Below are 19058 nucleotides of genomic sequence, written 5' to 3' on the forward strand. Positions count from 1 at the left end.
ATTGCCTTTACCAGTAGATTACTAACTAGACAAGCATGAAATTATGGAGTTTTAAGAAATTTAGGTATCTACTAACAGGGACTGAAACTAAGTTCTTACTGATCACAAATCTTGACATTTTTAATGAGTAATAGACTATTACATTCGATACTTACTAGATGAGCCTTGGACTTACATGAACTTCACTTCCAGATAAGATATATTACAGGATATGAGAATGTTGTGTCAAATGCATTGTCTCTAAGACACACATACAACTTCAAAAATTCAAGAAAGAGGGTAATTTCTCATTTATTTTATGGAGAACAACCAGTATCTTATGGATATTTGCCTATCTTTTGGAAATATTGACACACATCGAAGGGAGGATAAGTATTTCCACAGAATAATCAAACAATGCCATATAAATCTTGTACAAACATTGACATCTCTAAATAGAAAGTATAAATCAATATTCTGTTTAAGAAAGCTTAGAACAATAAAAGATGCCTCTTATGTATAGCAGAAAAAAGAGTATAGTTTTTAAATAGTACTTAAATATGGGTTACGCCCACTTTTGAGCTAAAAAGTGGTTGTTACACATAAGTTAACACTATTATTTCAATATTGTGACTATATGGGTCAAATAAACCCTGCATAGGTGCAGTGTTTGTCAGAAAATTAAAGTGAGTGCTATGTCCCAACATACTGAATTGTTTTCTATAATACCCACTGATTTACAGGACGGGCTGGCTGTGAATTTTTTTGGTCCATTGCCTCATGCTTAGGGAGGTCTACTATGTATCTTAGTAACACTAGACTAAAGTTGCTCATGGTCTTGCGGTAGCGTTCTCGCTTCCCTCGCATGGGGTCCCGGGTTCGATTCCCGGCGGGGTCAGGGATTTTTCGTGCCTCGAGATGACTGGGTGTTGTCGTGTCATCTTCATCATCATCATCATCATCATCATCATCATCATCATCATCATTCATCCCCATTAGAGTCGGAGGAAGGCAATGGCAAACCACCTCCACTAGGACCTTCCCTAGTACAGAGGTGCGGGTCTCCCGCATCGTCTCCTACACTCCTCAGAGTATGGGACCTCATCATCATCACTACTAGGATAGTGATGTCTGAGAGACCATTATTTTAAATACGTTTGTAAACCAAGGAGACTCTCTGTGCCACAAGCTTTCAAGGAATTTTTAGTATCAGAAGGAGTGAAACACATAATGATATCCAATCACCATCGTCTGGTGTACCCAATGGAAAGAGAGAAGAGAGAATTAGGACTTTTGGCATGAACTTATTGTACAGAAAGACATTCAAAGTGGACTGAACTAGTTATGGAGTGCGAAAAAGTATTGAGTGAATTGTCACACCCCACAATGTTAATGGTATCCAATGAAGAAGGTGGTCATGTGAGTGAAGGCAAACCGCTGTTGCAGTGGGCTACTTGCCCAAAAAAGGATCTATATCAGAACAGGAGAGCAGAAAAAAAATTCAGTCAGTTTCATAAAGTGGATGAAATCTGAAAGAAACAGTGGAACATGGGTGTACCAGTCACATTCAGTATGGAGGATATGATGGTGGTTTGTAATTACCACTTGAGTTCCAAACCTGATGAGCAACCTAAAAAATTTTTTCCTTTGTATGAAGGAATATTCCTCATCTTGTTTTGGTACATTCTACTAGTGACGCAGAACGTGGGTTACATAATTGATTTAATAAAGTTTATAGGTGGAGATTAAGATCCATCAGCTCCTGAGAAAAATTCAAGAAGAATTGAAGCAATCAGTTTTATTTTCTGGTGAAATAAACATGAAAAATGTATTGTTGCTAATTACAAGTTAATTGTGATTGATACTTTGACAGAGGGAAATAACAGTCTTTTGTGTTATCTTAAGTTTTATCTTTTTTGATTTTGGTTCAAAAATATAAGTAATAAAGTTTTTATGGGTGTATTTCATATTGTCTGGGGGTTTGATTACATGTAGCACATGTTCAGATTAACCATTTTCTAGAAAGACTGACTACATTATATTGTTTCCTTTCCTTGAGAGGGAGGGGGCAGGGTTCAAAATGGCTCTGAGCACTATGGGACTCAACCGCTGAGGTCATTAGTCCCCTAGAACTTAGAACTAGTTAAACCTAACTAACCTAAGGACATCACAAACATCCATGCCCGAGGCAGGATTCGAACCTGCGACCGTAGCGGTCTTGCGGTTCCACACTGCAGCGCCTTTAACCGCACGGCCACTTCGGCCGGCGGAGGGGGCAGGGGCTTGGCCCTTCTCTTGCTCTCTTGTTCTTCTGTAAATATCAATAAACTCTGTAATTCTATATATTTTGTCGTATTAGGCAGTGAGAGATGGTGGAATTGGATGTGTGTTCCTACAAATTGAATATCTGACTGATACATTGAATATCTGACACTGAATATCTGATTGATCATGATATGTGGCCTATACAAAATGACTATTACTCTGATTTTCTGAATAATAATAATACAGAGTAATCAACTGATTAAGTTTACTATTCCAAACCATGGATGAAAATTAAGCCATGTCAGCCCATTTTGGAGGCATCACGTGTGAGGGTACTAACTTTTAGGGTCTTTCCTCTTTAAGAGTGATGAAAAGTAATTCGATATGCATTACATTATTATTAGTTCCCATATACTGAGTTTCAGAATTCCTCCAAGTCACAGGGTAGCAGCACAGATCCTGTGGTACTCATATGCTGAGTTTAAACTTAGGGATACAAGCCATAGGTGCTGGCCACTGCTAAGTAGTGGGACGAAGGGTCTGTAATATGTGCTTAAATACATGAAACAAAAATATCTGCAATGTAACAATAAAAATGATAAGGAGAGTAATGGACATAGTAATGTTTGGAATTGGACTGTACAGATGTGTGACATGTTGTACTGGGCTCAGCTCATTATCTGCTACTGAATATTATTGTTGTTGTGGTCTTCAGTCCTGAGACTGGTTTGATGCAGCTCTCCATGCTACTCTATCCTGTGCAAGCTTCTTCATCCCCCAGTACCTTCTGCAACCCACATCCTTCTGAATCTGCTTAGTGTATTCATCTCTTGGTCTCCGCCTACGATTTTTACCCTCCACGCTGCCCTCCAATACTAAATTGGTGATCCCTTGATGCCTCAGAACATGTCCTATCAACCGATCCCTTCTTCTGGTCAAGTTGTGCCACAAACTACTCTTCTCCCCAATCCTATTCAGTACCTCCTCATTAGTTATGTGATCTACCCATCTAATCTTCAGCATTCTTCTGTAGCACCACATTTCGAAAGCTTCTATTCTCTTCTTGTCCAAACTATTTACCGTCCATGTTTCACTTCCATACATGGCTACACTCCATACAAATACTTTCAGAAATGACTTCCTGACACTTAAATCTATACTCGATGTTAACAAATTTCTCTTCTTCAGAAACGCTTTCCTTGCCATTGCCAGTCTACATTTTATATCCTCTCTACTTCGATCATCATCAGTTATTTTGCTCCCCAAATAGCAAAACTCCTTTACTACTTTAAGTGTCTCATTTCCTAATCTAATACTCTCAAGATCACTCGACTTAATTCGACTACATTCCATTATCCTCGTTTTGCTTTTGTTGATGTTCATCTTATATCCTCCCTTCAAGACACCATCCATATCGTTCAACTGCTCTTCCAAGTCCTTTGCTGTCTCTGACAGAATTACAATGTCATCGGTGAACCCCAAAGTTTTTATTTCTTCTCCATGGATTTTAATACCTACTCCAAATTTTTCTTTTGTTTCCTTTACTGCTTGCTCAATATACAGATTGAATAACATCGGGAAAAGGCTACAACCCTGTCTCACTCCCTTCCCAACCACTGCTTCCCTTTCATGTCCCTCGACTCTTATAACTGCCATCTGGTTTCTGTACAAATTGTAAATAGATTTTCGCTCCCTGTATTTTACCCCTGACACCTTCAGAATTTGAAAGAGAGTATTCCAGTCAACATTGTCAAAAGCTTTCTCTAAGTCTACAAATGCTAGAAACGTAGGTTTGCCTTTCCTTAATCTTTCTTCTAAGATAAGTCGTAAGGTCAGTATTGCCTCACATGTTCCAGTATTTCTACGGAATCCAAACTGATCTTCCCCGAGGTCGGCTTCTACTAGTTTTTCCATTTGTCTGTAAAGAATTCGTGTTAGTATTTTGCAGCTGTGGCTTATTAAACTGATTGTTTGGTAATTCTCACATCTGTCAACACCTGCTTTCTTTGGGATTGGAATTATTATATTCTTCTTGAAGTCTGAGGGTATTTCGCCTGTTTCATACATCTTGCTCACCAGATGGTAGAGTTTTGTCAGGACTGGCTCTCCCAAGGCCATCAGTAGTTCCAATGAAATGTTGTCTACTCCGGGGGCCTTGTTTCGACTCAGGTCTTTCAGTGCTCTGTCAAACTCTTCACGCAGTATCGTATCTCCCATTTCATCTTCATCTACATCCTCTTCCATTTCCATAATATTGGCCTCAAGTACATCGCCCTTGAATAGACCCTCTATATACTCCTTCCACCTTTCTGCTTTCCCTTCTTTGCTTAGAACTGGGTTTCCATCTGGGCTCTTGATGTTCATACAAGTGGTTCTCTTATCTCCAAAGGTCTCTTTAATTTTCCTGTAGGCAGTATCTATCTTACCCCTCGTGAGATAAGCCTCTACATCCTTACATTTGTCCTCTAGCCATCCCTGCTTAGCCATTTTGCACTTCCTGTTTTTTTATATTTTCTCCTTTCATCAATTAAATTCAATATTTATTCTGTTACCCAAGGATTTCTAATAGCTCTCGTCTTTTTACCTACTTGATCCTCTGCTGCCTTCACTACTTCATCCCTCAAAGCTACCCATTCTTCTTCTACTGTATTTCTTTCCCCCATTCCTGTCAATTGTTCCCTTATGCTCTCCCTGAAACTCTGTACAACCTCTGGTTCTTTCAGTTTATCTAGGTCCCATCTCCTTAAATTCCCACCTTTTTGCAGTTTCTTCAGTTTTAATCTACAGGTCATAACCAATAGATTGTGGTCAGAGTCAACATCTGCCCCTGGAAATGTCTTACAATTTAAAACCTGGTTCCTAAATCTCTGTCTTACCATTATATAATCTATCTGATACCTTTTAGTATCTCCAGGGTTCTTCCATGTATACAACCTTCTATCATGATTCTTAAACCAAGTGTTAGCTATGATTAAGTTGTGCTCTGTGAAAAATTTTACCAGGCGGCTTCCTCTTTCATTTCTTAGCCCCAATCCATATTCACCTTCTCTCCCTTTTCCTACACTCGAATTCCAGCCACCCATGACTATTAAATTTTCGTCTCCCTTCACTATCTGAATAATTTCTTTTATTTCATCATACATTTCTTCAATTTCTTCATCATCTGCAGAGCTAGTTGGCATATAAACTTGTACTACTGTAGTAGGTGTGGGCTTCGTATCTATCTTGGCCACAATAATGCGTTCACTAAGCTGTTTGTAGTAGCTTACCCGCATTCCTATTTTCCTATTCATTATTAAACCTACTCCTGCATTACCCCTATTTGACTTTGTGTTTATAACCCTGTAGTCACCTGACCAGAAGTCTTGTTCCTCCCGCCACCGAACTTCACTAATTCCCACTATATCTAACTTTAACATATCCATTTCCCTTTTCAAATTTTCTAACCTACCAGCCCGATTAAGGAACCTGACATTCCACGCTCCGATCCGTAGAACGCCAGTTTTCTTTCTCCTGATAACGACATCCTCTTGAGTAGTCCCCGCCCGGAGATCCGAATGGGGGACTATTTTACCTCCGGAATATTTTACCCAAGAGGACGCCATCATCATTTAATCATACAGTAAAGCTGCATGCCCTCGGGAAAAATTATGGCCGTAGTTTCCCCTTGCTTTCAGCCGTTTGCAGTACCAGCACAGCACGGCCATTTTGGTTATTGTTACAAGGCCAGATCAGTCAATCATCCAGACTGTTGCCCTTGCAACTACTGAAAAGGCTGCTGCCCCTCTTCAGGAACCACACGTTTGTCTGGCCTCTCAACAGATACCGCTCCATTGTGGTTGTACCTACGGTACGGCTATCTGTATCGCTGAGGCACGCAAGCCTCCCCACCAACGGCAAGGTCCATGGTTCATGGGGGGGGTGAATATTATGAAGCAATGGAAAATCCAAGATGGAATGTAACAATATCTATCAGAAATAAGCTTTTGGCCTGCAAAGCCTTTGTTAAAAATAAACACTCTCTCTCTCTCTCTCTCTCTCTCTCTCTCTCTCTCTCTCTCTCTCTCTCTCTCTCACTGAGGTAGCATTGTAATTGTGCCTGGTACATCAGAGATCCCTCTTATTGCACTGATATTGTATGCCCCACATGAGAGTACCTGAAAGTCTTCAAGCCAGGGACTAGTAGTAGTAGCATGTCTGCCACCTCATCTCAGGTACTAACACCGTCACAGGAAATTAATGTTTACATTCACATTAAGCAGTGGGTTCCCTTGTAAGTGCAGGGACAAGTCAGTTAACAGTTTGAAGGAACGAATAGGCATACCACAGCCAATATGAGCCACACACAGTTAAGCAGTGTTGCATTCAAACTATTCTTCAGATTGATGATTGCTTCACTTCAGGTAGTAAAGGAAACCGCTTAGTAACAGTTTTTAAGTGCTATGCACTATGTCAGGATGTGTAGTCCATCAGCATAACAGACCAGTGAGATGAGTGGCTGAAGTGTGGCCTGGTAGGTACCTTGGCATCACAAATCAAAAACAAACAGTTATGAAGCAGGACAATAAGAATGGGTTATTATCACGGGAAACTTACGCAGCTGCCACTATGATCTGGGGTGCCCAGAGTGTTGATAAGTGGCATCCACTTCACCATAAGAAAGCAGGGTTATTGCAACCCTACATGCATCTGTGATATCACATGGCCCTAAGTAGTTCATGACACTTATATTTAAGGCACCACATGGCCACAGCCTGGCAGTTGCATCCAATGCACCATCCTGAATGCATCTACCAATGGAGTCATCATGAGCCTTCAGCAATACTCAGTGGATTGCAGCTACAGGACTTGGCATCCATGAGCTTTAACTCTGTTCTATGACAACTAATTCTGGATGCCATCCAAAACTGTGGTCTGTCTGGGCATCTACACTCATGCTCATAAATTAAGGATAATGCTGATACATGGTGGAACACTGCTCTGGTGGGCAGTTTTTGGATTTAAATCACCCCTGGGTATGACCATGCGGTACATCTGACCTGCAGTCACCACACAGTGGCGCTGGCAGCAGTCCACATACGCAGAGGTGTGTTGGTGCATGTCAGAGTACAGTGCAGCGAGTAAGTCTGCAGACGTTTTCAGAACTGCTAATGGTGACTGTTTGTTGAAAATGGCTCAAAGAACACATATTGACGATGTTATGAGGGGTAGAATACTAGGGCAACTTGAGGCTGGTCAAACACAGCAGGTCGTAGCACGGGCCCTCCGTGTGCCACCAAGTGTGATCCCAAGGTTATGGCAATGATTCCAGCAGACAAGAAACATGTCCAGGCACTACAGTATGGGACATCCACAGTGTACAACACCACAAGAAGACTCATCTCACCATCAGTGCCCACAGATGGTCATGGACTACTGCAGGTAGCCTTGCTCGGGACCTTATCACAGCCACTGGAACAGTTGTCTCCAGACACACAGTCTACAGGCAACTGAACAGACATGGTTTATTCGCCTGGAGACCTCCAAGGTGCATTCTACTGACTGGTCACAGGAGAGCCCGTAAAGCCTGGTGTCAAGAACACAGTACACGGTCATTGGAACAGTGGTCCCAGGTTATGTTCACGGACGAGTCCAGGTATAGTCTGAACAGTGATCTCACTGGGTTTTCATCTGGCATGAACCGGGAACCAGATACCAACCACTTTGAAAGGGGCCTGTATGGAAGTCTTGGTTTGATGGTGTGGGGTGGGATTATGATTGGTGCACGTACACCCCTGCATGTCTTTGACAGAGGAACTGTAACAGGTCAGGTGTATTGGGACATCATTTTGCAACAGTATGTCCACCTTTTCAGGGGTGCAGTGGGTACCACCTCCCTCCTGATGGATGATAACGCAAGGCCCCACTGAGCTGCCATCGTGGAGGAGTACCTTGAAACAGAAGATATCAGGGGAATGGAGTGCTCTGCTGTTCTCCAGATTTAAACCCCATCAAGCACATCTGGGATGCTCTTGGTCAACATATCGTAGCACGTCTTCAAACCCCTATGACACTTCAGGAGCTCCAACAGGCACTGGTGCAAGAATGGGAGGCTATACCCCAGCAGCTGCTCAACCACCTGATCCAGAGTATGCCAACTTGTTGTGCAGCCTGTGTACGTGTGCATGGTGATCATATCCCATATTGATGTCGGGTTACACGCGCAGGAAACAGTGGTGTTTAGTAGCACATGTGTTTCAGGACGGTTTTCTCAACTTATCACCAATACTATAGACTTACAGATCTGTGTAGTGTGTGTTCCCTACGTGCCTACGCTATTAGCGCCAGTTTTGTGTAGTGCCACATTGTGTGGCACCACATTCTGCAATTATCCTTAATTTATTAGCATGAGTGTAGTTATAATGTTTGGTCCCCAGTGACAGTCCTCAACAATGATTATTTCAGACTTATTATTGATTGTACTGCTATCCAAACAGTTTGATAGTTTTCCAAGTGATCCAAGGAGCCTTGCTGTGTTGCTTGGACTGCATAAACTGCAGCCCTTGTGGCTTAATGAGATGTGTATTTTATGTTTTTGCCAATAAAGTGTTTATTGTTATTTGTCTACCTGGGAGCCTGTTCTTGCTGAGTGAGCCCTTATTTGGTCACTTCAACACATCTCAGGGAAATGTCAATGCTCACATATCACCTCTACCACAAACACCTTAGTTGCCTTTATATTATCTTGAGATATTGGATGAGTACCTGACTTCGAGATTTCATGAAAACTGTGTAAAATTCGAAATCCACACATATTTTAAAAATGTATGTATGTATGTATGTATGTATGTTCCACATCTCCTCCTAAACCACTGGACTGACTTCAACCAAACTTGATACAAATATCATTTACTGTCTGGAAAGAACCACTGTGGGGATAAAAACCATCTACCAAACAGAGAGGTGGGGGTGGGGTGAAAAATAAGTGTAGTCCATGACATGCAAATACCCAGACTTCAATCACCCAATGTTTGAGAACGACAGCTCTTAGTGACTTGCAACAAACTTTACACATAATTTCAAACCTTTACAGAATTTTTCCTCTGACAACCCCCTCAAAATGATAAAAGGATACCAGTTTATTGCTTACTACATTTTCACTGTTAATGCAGTGAAACTGCCGCATCGACCATGAATTTCAGTTTATTATTTCTTTACAACTAACTGTATTCACAACACATTTTTTTTCAGAAATATTCACATATTCCACTGAATGTACATGCAAAATTATATCATTCTATGACACATAGTTGACGAGATATGGTGTCATAAACACTGAGATGCATGAATGACTGTAGCATCATGAATGATGTTTTAATTTACTATGTTCTAACTAAGAATTCTATTTGCAACACAATTTGCAGACAGTATTCAAATATACCAATGATTGTAGCTGAAAATTGTATCATTGTACAACACACAGTTCAGGATATATGACATCATAAAGACTGAGCTGTGTGAAAACTGTGCTACAGAGCAAAATTCGCTACAGATACACATGAAACATGTGCACAAATATTTGTGAAATATTTTAAATGTATGTAAAATATGGATACTGTAACAAAGCTGCAAGTAAAAATCTCCTAAATCCATGGATCAGTTTCAACTGAACATGGTGCACATATTATTTACGGTCTGGAAATAAATCATGTTTGGGTAAGAGCCACCTACTCACTGTGGGGGTGAGGGGTAATAACTTGATGGAGAGAGAAGATGTGGAGGAGGAGACAGACACGCATAGGAGGGTGGAGAAGTTGAACAGGGAGACGGGGGAGGAGGACATTGCCAGAGAAAGGGAAGAGGGTGGGAGGGGAAAGGAGAAGATGGACAGAGAGAGAATGACATGGATACAGACTGAGGGAAGGGATATGAGGAAATTGGCAGGGGGAGGGAGGGGAGGAGGAAATTGATTTAGAGATGGGTGAAAAACTGAACTTAAAGGGGGGAAGAGGAGATAAAGGGGGAAAAGAGGTAATAGACAGGGAGGAGGGGAGGAGTGGATGGACTGTAGAAGGGTAGGAGGAGATAGATGGAGAGTGGTAGGTGAAGGAGATGTACAGAGCATAAGGAGGAGATGGACTAACAGAAGATTGGAATAAATATGTACCTGGACAGCAGCAGGTACTCAGCTAGTCAATGAATATTTCTAATAGATGAAAAAGACATTATTAATCAGTATATTTTAATTTACACAAGCAAGGAAATACATTAAAAAATCTAACAATGATCAGTTCCAAACTCAAAACAGTATCTACCCTTATTTAAAGAACATATCCGAGTATAATGATAACATTTCTGGAATGATCTACACAATAATAATGAAATGAAATAATATACTTTATTAGACACACCTGTAAAGACATCTATTTCTTTCATGCCCATTAAATTTCTTCCATGGATTTTCTATATCAACAGAAATTTGCACAGCAGTATTTACATCTTTTTCAGAGCTGTGAGTGACTGTTGTCAGCACTTCCCCAGAGTCAGGAGAATGCACTTCTGTGGCATTAGTTCCCTTTTCACTATTACTTTCAATCCACTTTCCATTGATAAATGGACCAAACTTTTTTCCTGATAGCCATGCCTGTATGTACAAAATAAGCACCATTAGAAACAACTTGAATAGGTCATGATAAAAGTAATAGTGTGCTTGAAGGTGGCAGGGGAGGGGGGGTGGGGGTGACTTAAGAAAGAAGAGAATGGATGTAAGGAAGAAAGGTCACAGTTTAATGGTTTGCTGAGAGCTTTATCATTAGTGAGGGTGCACTCTTACAAGGACAGGGAAGAGAGCTGGCTGTGGCAAAGAATAGACAATTAATACACAAAAAATTAAGATTTCTTTTTTATAAGACTTCACTGCTAATATGCTGAAATAGAAGAGAGTAAATATGATGTTCTACTGTTTGCCAAAAATTCACTTATTAAACTGCATCATAAAATCGTCACATGTAAACAAAGAAACTGAGTGTTATAAAAGCATAGCTAGCCCATGATAACACCATAACGTTTCAAGTCAGCTAAAGCACAGATCCATGCTTTTTTATTTCAACTTGCAATTGAGATGAAGAGAAATGTGAAAGTAGTTGTTTATATGACTATAAATGTAAATGATTAATTCATAGATATGTAAATTATAAACTAAATGAGCATGCTAAATCTGGAACAGCATGTATCTGTTAGTAACATATGTCATACCTGTCACAAAAGAAGAAACAGTTAATATTCTATGAAGGTTTTAGACAGTAAAAAATGCTGAACATCTACAGCTAGACAACTTGGCTTGGTTGGTGGTAATAAACTATATGAATCAGTCTATCTATTAGGGAATAATGTATAAAAATCCATGCAGAAGCTGCTGAATTGGGCTTCATATAAAACAGAAAAATGTGGCACGGCACTTAAATTTACAAAATGTATAGATGTCAGTGCGTAGAAAGAGAAGGTTGGCCTCGTAGCCTTCAGGATTCATAAATGGTCTGACTTTGAACAATTATATGATGTCCTCTCAGATCATATCAGAGACCTGTTCTGCAGTGCTGTAATCGCCTATGCTATGCCCATCCTAGGAAGCAAAGCCATAACCAGACATCTGGCGCACACTGTGCTGGTCTCCAGGAAGTTAAGGAATGTGAGAAACAGACAGCCACTATTTGTGATCATGGGTCATAGGGCCAAACAATTAAATATACAGAATGTTCAGAATACCTCTGACAGACGAAAATTATAGTGTGTGCCATTAGAAGACATAATGTACCAGCATGCAATGACTCAAATGACCACCATAACACATAAAAATGTCTCCACAAGAAAATTTGTGAAATTTCTGACATACATAAAATTCTGATCAAGAACAAAATCACAAAATGAAACAAACATTTGTAACACAAGTCAGCCACCTCATCAGACACCTTGTATTTAAACAATATCAGAAACTCAAAACAGTGAGTAGAATCATACCCATAATAGTTCAAGAAGTAACTGTGAGGCAGAGAAGACAAGCAAAAGCAGCAGTGAGACTAAACAGTGCCTGAAAGAGAAAACTCAATTCCAGGTAACACATACGAAAGCTTTTGGATGCTTAACAAAGACCATACAACTCCAATAGTAATCTTTATCTGTTTCCATTGCAGCCTGCATGTTTCAATAAGGTCACACTGTACCGAATGGCTTAATCGATGCAAGTTACAATGTAGTAGTTACTTCAAATTGTAATAATATGAAGTAACATGTTGCTAATTCATTACTGAGTAGGAGTCTTCACAACGGTGGGTTTTGTTTAAAATACAGCTCAATAAGGAGTAACAAAAACACCCTTCTTAATTTTATATGTTTCAAATATCAGCATGTGCTATATCTGAAACACAGTTATTACTAAATAAACTATTTCTGTTTCTGGTTTTAATTTAAGGTGAGCCAACAGAGATTTTGGATATGTGGCGAGTGCACTCATTGTAAGAAAATGAAACTCATACAAAATCCTAAGATATAATCATCAATATGTACCTCATTCTGCTACCATAAACATGTACAATAATTAAATAAAAATAATATCAGTACACAGATCACAAAGAGAGACTATAATGAAACAGAAACTGAGAATGCTGATCAATTCAATAGAGTATCAGGTAATAAAATAGGGAGACTTTATCACTCACCATCCTGCTTGCAATTGAAACTGAGGGAACAGTCATCGGAGAAAGATAGCTGAGACTATAGACGAAGAAAATCTAATCATGCTAAATGATGGTTTAACAATTAGGCTAACTGTAGAAACTCATGAGAGTGAAACAATTACACATGAGGTGTCCCATGGGTAAGCACTGTACTTTACTTGAAAGCTCACAGAAGAACCGTTTGGATCTGACCTTGACAGTTAGTTAGCTGCATGTTCCATAAATCATTTGAACGATTCTTTTATCAAAATGATGTGTATTGGGTCAGTTTACTGGTTATGTATACATCTACATCCACACTCTGCAAACTATGTGAGGTACATGGCAGAAGGTATGTCCTATTGTACAGTCATTAGGGTTTCTTTCCGTGGGAGCGTGGGAACAATGCTTGTTTGACTGTGTCTGTGCATGCAGTAATTGTCCTAATTTATCCTCACGATCCCTATGTGAACAATACATAGGGGATTGTAGTACATTCCTAGAGTCATGATTTAAATCTAATTCTTGAAACTTTGTTAATAGACTTTCTAGGGATACTTAACATCTATCTTCAAGAGTCTTCCAGTTCAGTTCCTTCAGTATCTCTGTGACGTGTCCCATGGATCAAACAACATGTGACCACTCGTGCTGCACTTCTCTGTATATATTCAACATCCCCCCTTAGTCCCACTTGGTATGGTTCCAACACACATGAGCAATATCCTAGAACTGATCACAAAGTGATTTGTAAGCAATCTCCTTTGTAGCATGATTGCACTTCCCCAGTATTCCACCAATAAACTGAAGAATGTCATCTGCTTTATGCATGACAGCCTATGTGATCATTCCATTTCATATCCCTGCAAAGCATTACACCCATGTATTTGAATGAGTTGGCCAATTCCAACAGTGATTCATTGATACTATGGTCATAGGATACTATGTTTTTTCATTTTGTGAAGTGTACAATTTTACATTTCTGAACATTTAAAGGAAGATGCCAATCTCTGAACCGCTTTGTAGTCTTATCAAGATCTGACTGAATATTTTTGCGGCTCCTTTCAGATGGTACTTCATTATAGATAACTGCATTATATGCAAAAAGTCTGAGGTTACCATTAATATTGTCTGCAAAGTCATAGATATACAACATGAACAGCAAGGATCCCAACATACTTCCCTAGGGCATCCTTTAAGTTATTTCTGAATCTGACGATGATTCTCCATCCAAGGTAACATGCTGCATCCTGCCTACCAAAAAGTCCTCAAATCCAGCCACAAATTTCACTTCATACCCCATATGATCATACCTTTGACAATAAGAATAGGTATGGCACTGAGTCAAATGCTTTTTTTGGAATCAAGAAATACTGCATCTACCTGACTGTCTTGATCCAAAGTTTTCATTATGACATGTGAGAAAAGTGTGAGTTGAGTTTCACATGATGTTTTCAGATTCCATGCAGGTTGGCATTGACGAGGTCATTCTGTTCAAGGTATCTCTTTATGTTTGAGCTCAGAATTTGTTCTGAAATTCTACTACAAAAGGATGTCAAGGATATTGGACAGTAGTTTTATGGATCACTTCTACTACCCTTCTTACAGACAGGTGTGGTCTGTGCTTTTTTCCAAGGACTGGGCATGGTTTTTTGTTCAAGGGACCTATTATAGATTATAGAACAGGGGCCAAATCAACCACAGATTCAGTATAGAATCTGACAGGGATTCCATCAGGCTCTAGAGCTTTGTTCAGTTTTAATTACTTCCACTGTTTCTCAACACCACTGACACTAATACATATTTCATTCATCTCTTCAGTGGTATGAGTATTAAATTGGGGCAATTCTCCTGGGTTTTCCTTTGTAAAGGAACATTTGAAAATGCAGATAAGCATTTCAGTTTTCGTTTTGCTACCCTCAATTTCAAGTTCCTGTCATTTGCTAGGCACTGGGCATTAGGCATTAGCTTTTGTGCCACTAACAGCCTCTACATATGGCCAAAATTTCTTTGGGTTTTGTGAAATATTGTTTGACAATATTCTGCTATGGTAGTCATTGAAGCCATCACACATTACTCCCTTGACAACCAAATGTGTTTCATGCAGCATCTCTTTATCTATAGTCTTACACTTTGTTTCACACCTATCATGCAGTAGTCTCTGTTTCTTTAGAATTTTATTTTACAATTACTACATACTGTGGAGGTGCCCTCCAATTGTGAACTGTTCTACTTGGTACATATCTAACCAGCAAATGATCAACTATTCTTCTAAACTTGCGCCATAGTCCCTCTTATGCTCCTGCCCTGTGCTAAAAGTTTCAAGTTCCTCATTAAGATATGACACTACTGATTTTTTTTATCTAGTTTACTAAACATATACATCTATCCACATGTTTTAGTTGTCCTTTGTTCTTTGGTAATCATTGTTGCCACAACCGCGTCGTGGTCACTGACACCAGTTTTGATGCAGACATCCTCAAAGAGGTCGGGTGTATCTGTTGCTATTAGAGCCAACATATTTCCATAAGGAATGAGGTTCCTAACTAGTTGTTCTAGGTATTTTTCAGAGAAGGCATTTAATAATGTTTTGCAGGATGTCTTATCATGCCAACCACTAACAAACCTGTAATTTTCCCAATTAATTGTTCAATGATTGAAGTTTTCACCAATGATTGCAGTATGATTTGGGAACTTATGTACAAATGAACCGAGGTTTCCTCTAAAGATTTTGATTACATCAGGAGATGAGTCTGGTTGGCAGTAGAAGGATTCAATCATCATTTTATGCTCTTGCACAGTCTCACATGCAGCTTCCATTTTTATCTTGGTGAATCTGAGCTACAGTTAACATTAATGAAAATGTTATTTTATTCTACTCACACAACTACACTTAAAAACAAGTTTTTTTTAAAAGCATAAATTCATCACTGGAATAGAAGTTGTCCAGGAGAAATCATTTTAAATTAGATGCTTCACTCTCTGTCAGACATTTTATGTTATTGGGTTAAATTTCAAAAACAAATTTTATGGCTGCATATTGAATCTGCTATGAGCATTGTTAACAATGGATAATAAAGTTCATTTTTCCCTCTAGTGTTGTAGGTGTATACATCATTGTACTTCTCAAATTGTGATAGATTTCATTACCAAAAATATGTATTGTGACGGCACAGTTAAAATGCCTAGCTCCTAGAAGATGTACCTACATGACGTTTATGGGTGAACACAACATATTACTCTTATTGCTCGCTTTTGTGCAATGAATACTTTCTTTCTAAGTGATGAGTTAAACCAGAAAATTATTTCATATGACACTATTAAGTGGAAATAGGCAAAATAGGTCAGGAGGTTGATACATTTGTTTTTGAGATTACAAATTATATGAAGAGCAAAAATAGCTGAACTTAATTGTTTGAGAAGCTCAGTAACATGATTGTTTAAGTTCTCATCAATATGTATACCAAAAAACTTGGCACACTCTACCCTACTTACTGATTCCTACTCATGAGCTGCATCAGTTGTTGGTGTGGTTCTATTTGTTGCACAGAACTGAATGTAGTGTGTTTTTTCACGATTCAAGGAGAGTCTACTTTCAGTGAACCACTTATAATTCTTTGGAAAATATCACTAACTTTTCTGCTTTCTCTCTAATGAGATTTATTATAAGAGCAGTATGGTTTGCAGAAAGTACCAATTTTGGTTGTTGAATGTTAAGTGGAAAGTACAGTAGAGCATTGATTATCCAAACGTCGGTCAACCAAACGACCGCTTAACCGATCTGTGTATTCGGTCGCACCTGTTACTCTCCCACCCTACCGTCCATCATCCCCCTCACTCCCAAACCAAGTTTCCCACAGTAGTCACTGCACTGGGCCACCGCTGGCGGAACCTTGCTTCTAATGGGGCCTTCACAAGACGCTGCTGACCGGCCAAGCCACCAGTCGCTGTGTTTCAACAATCAGCACACTTCTGTCGGCTTGGCACTGACAGTAGAAGTAGCGGCAGTATCAAAGCTGTTCACAGCAACAGCTGCCCCAGCTTAGAGTTGAGGATTGCCGCTCCGCGCAGATTGAAGGATTGCGCTCCCCCCAAGAAGAGCTTCTCATGGTGCAAACAGTCACCTTCTGTTCTCAGTTACGACCACTTGTGTGCTACTGCGTGAAGAAGTGTACAGTTCGATTTTCCAAACAAACCAGTTTTCCGAACATCCGTGTCCCCCAGTTACTTCGGATAATCGATGCTCTACTGTAATTCACATGCATAAGGAGTAGGAATGGACCCAAGATTGAACCTTGTGGGATTCCTCTTGAGATTTTTACCGCAGTCACTAAAATTTTCTACCTTCCTGACAAAGTAGAAACAACATGTGGCGACATCTGGATATCCTATAGGTGGAACACAAAAACAGCAGATTGCCACAAGTATATGATCACAATTGTGAATAAGGTAAGTAATTTTTCAGAATGTGGAGCAAGAAGAATAGTCTCAAGTGTATTCTACAGGTTGTATTGATGCAGCCACAACTGTCTCAATCCCAGAATATAAACTTTTTGCTTCAGAAACAAAATTACCAGATGAGTGGTGAGATAATGAATGCAAAACTGCACTGGTGGTACAAAGGAATGCACTCCAGCTATACAGAAGGCAAGAACCAACAGAATACCTTTTAAATATAAATAGATTTTAACTGAAAACAGGGAATGTTCAGAAATAAGAATAAATCCAAATGGTTAAACTTCTAAAGCTACCTAATCATTTGGCAAAGTTGACAAATCGCAGCCTTGTATACAGGGTGTTACAAAAAGGTACAGCCAAACTTTCAGGAAACATTCCTCACACACAAATAAATAAAAGATGTTATGTGGACATGTGTCAGGAAACGCTTAATTTCCATGATAGAGCTCATTTTAGTTTCGTCAGTATGTACTGTCCTTCCTTGATTCACCACCAGTTGGCCCAATTGAAGGAAGGTAATGTTGACTTCGGTGCTTGCGTTGACATGCGAATCATTGCTCTACAAGTACTAGCATCAAGCACATCAGTACGTAGCATCAACAGGTTAGTGTTCATCACGAACGTGGTTTTGCAGTCAGTGCAATGTTTACAAATGCGGAGTTGGCAGATGCCCATTTGATGTATGGATTAACACGGGGCAATAGCCGTGGCGCGGTACGTTTGTATCGAGACAGATTTCCATAACGAACGTGTCCCGACAGAAAGACGTTCGAAGCAATTGATTGGCGTCTTAGGGAGAACGGAACATTCCAGCCTATGACTCGTGACTGGGGAAGACCTAGAACGACGAGGACACCTGCAATGGACAAGGCAATTCTTCGTGCAGTTGATGATAACCCTAATGTCAGCGTCAGAGAAGATGCTGCTGTACAAGGTAATGTTGACCACGTCACTGTATGGAGAGTGCTACGGGAGAACCAGTTGTTTCCGTACCATGTACAGCGTGTGCAGGCACTATCAGCAGCTGATTGGCCTCCACGGGTACACTTCTGCGAACGGTTCATCCAACAATGTGTCAATCCTCATTTCAGAGCAAATGTTCTCTTTACAGATGAAGCTTCATTCCAACGTGATCAAATTGTAAATTTTCACAATCAGCATGTGTGGACTGACGAGAATCCGCACGCAATTGTGCAATCACGTCATCAACACAGATTTTCTGTGAACGTTTGGGCAGGCATTGTTGGTGATGTCTTGATTGGGCCCCATGTTCTTCCACCTACGCTCAATGGAGCACGTTATCATGATTTCATATGGGATACTCTACCTGTGCTGCTGGAACATGTGCCTTTACAAGTACGACACAACATGTGGTTCATGCACGATGGAGCTCCTGCACATTTCAGTCGAAGTGTTCGTACGCTTCTCAACAACAGATTCGGTGACCGATGGATTGGTAGAGGCGGACCAATTCCATGGCCTCCACCTCTCCTGACCTCAACCCTCTTGAATTTCATTTATGGGGGCATTTGAAAGCTCTTGTCTACGCAACCCCGGTACCAAATGTAGAGACTCTTCGTGCTCGTATTGTGGACGGCTGTGATACAATACGCCATTCTCCAGGGCTGCATCAGCGCATCAGGGATTCCATGCGATGGAGGCTGGATG

The 19058-nt window shown here is 40.1% G+C and overlaps 1 protein-coding gene across 1 annotated transcript in view; it reads right to left on the reverse strand.

Annotated features, from left to right (window-relative positions):
• The window catches only part of LOC126252791 (putative aldehyde dehydrogenase DhaS), a 196872-nt gene that overhangs the window by 120925 nt on the left and 56889 nt on the right, over positions 1 to 19058 (reverse strand). Inside the window, exon 2 of the mRNA XM_049953727.1 lies at positions 10635 to 10867. Coding sequence (XP_049809684.1) covers positions 10635 to 10867 — 233 coding nt within the window. The remainder of the gene's footprint in view (positions 1 to 10634; positions 10868 to 19058) is intronic.

This window comes from Schistocerca nitens, chromosome 4 (genome assembly GCF_023898315.1).
Source record: "Schistocerca nitens isolate TAMUIC-IGC-003100 chromosome 4, iqSchNite1.1, whole genome shotgun sequence".
Taxonomy (NCBI): Eukaryota; Metazoa; Arthropoda; class Insecta; order Orthoptera; family Acrididae; genus Schistocerca; species Schistocerca nitens.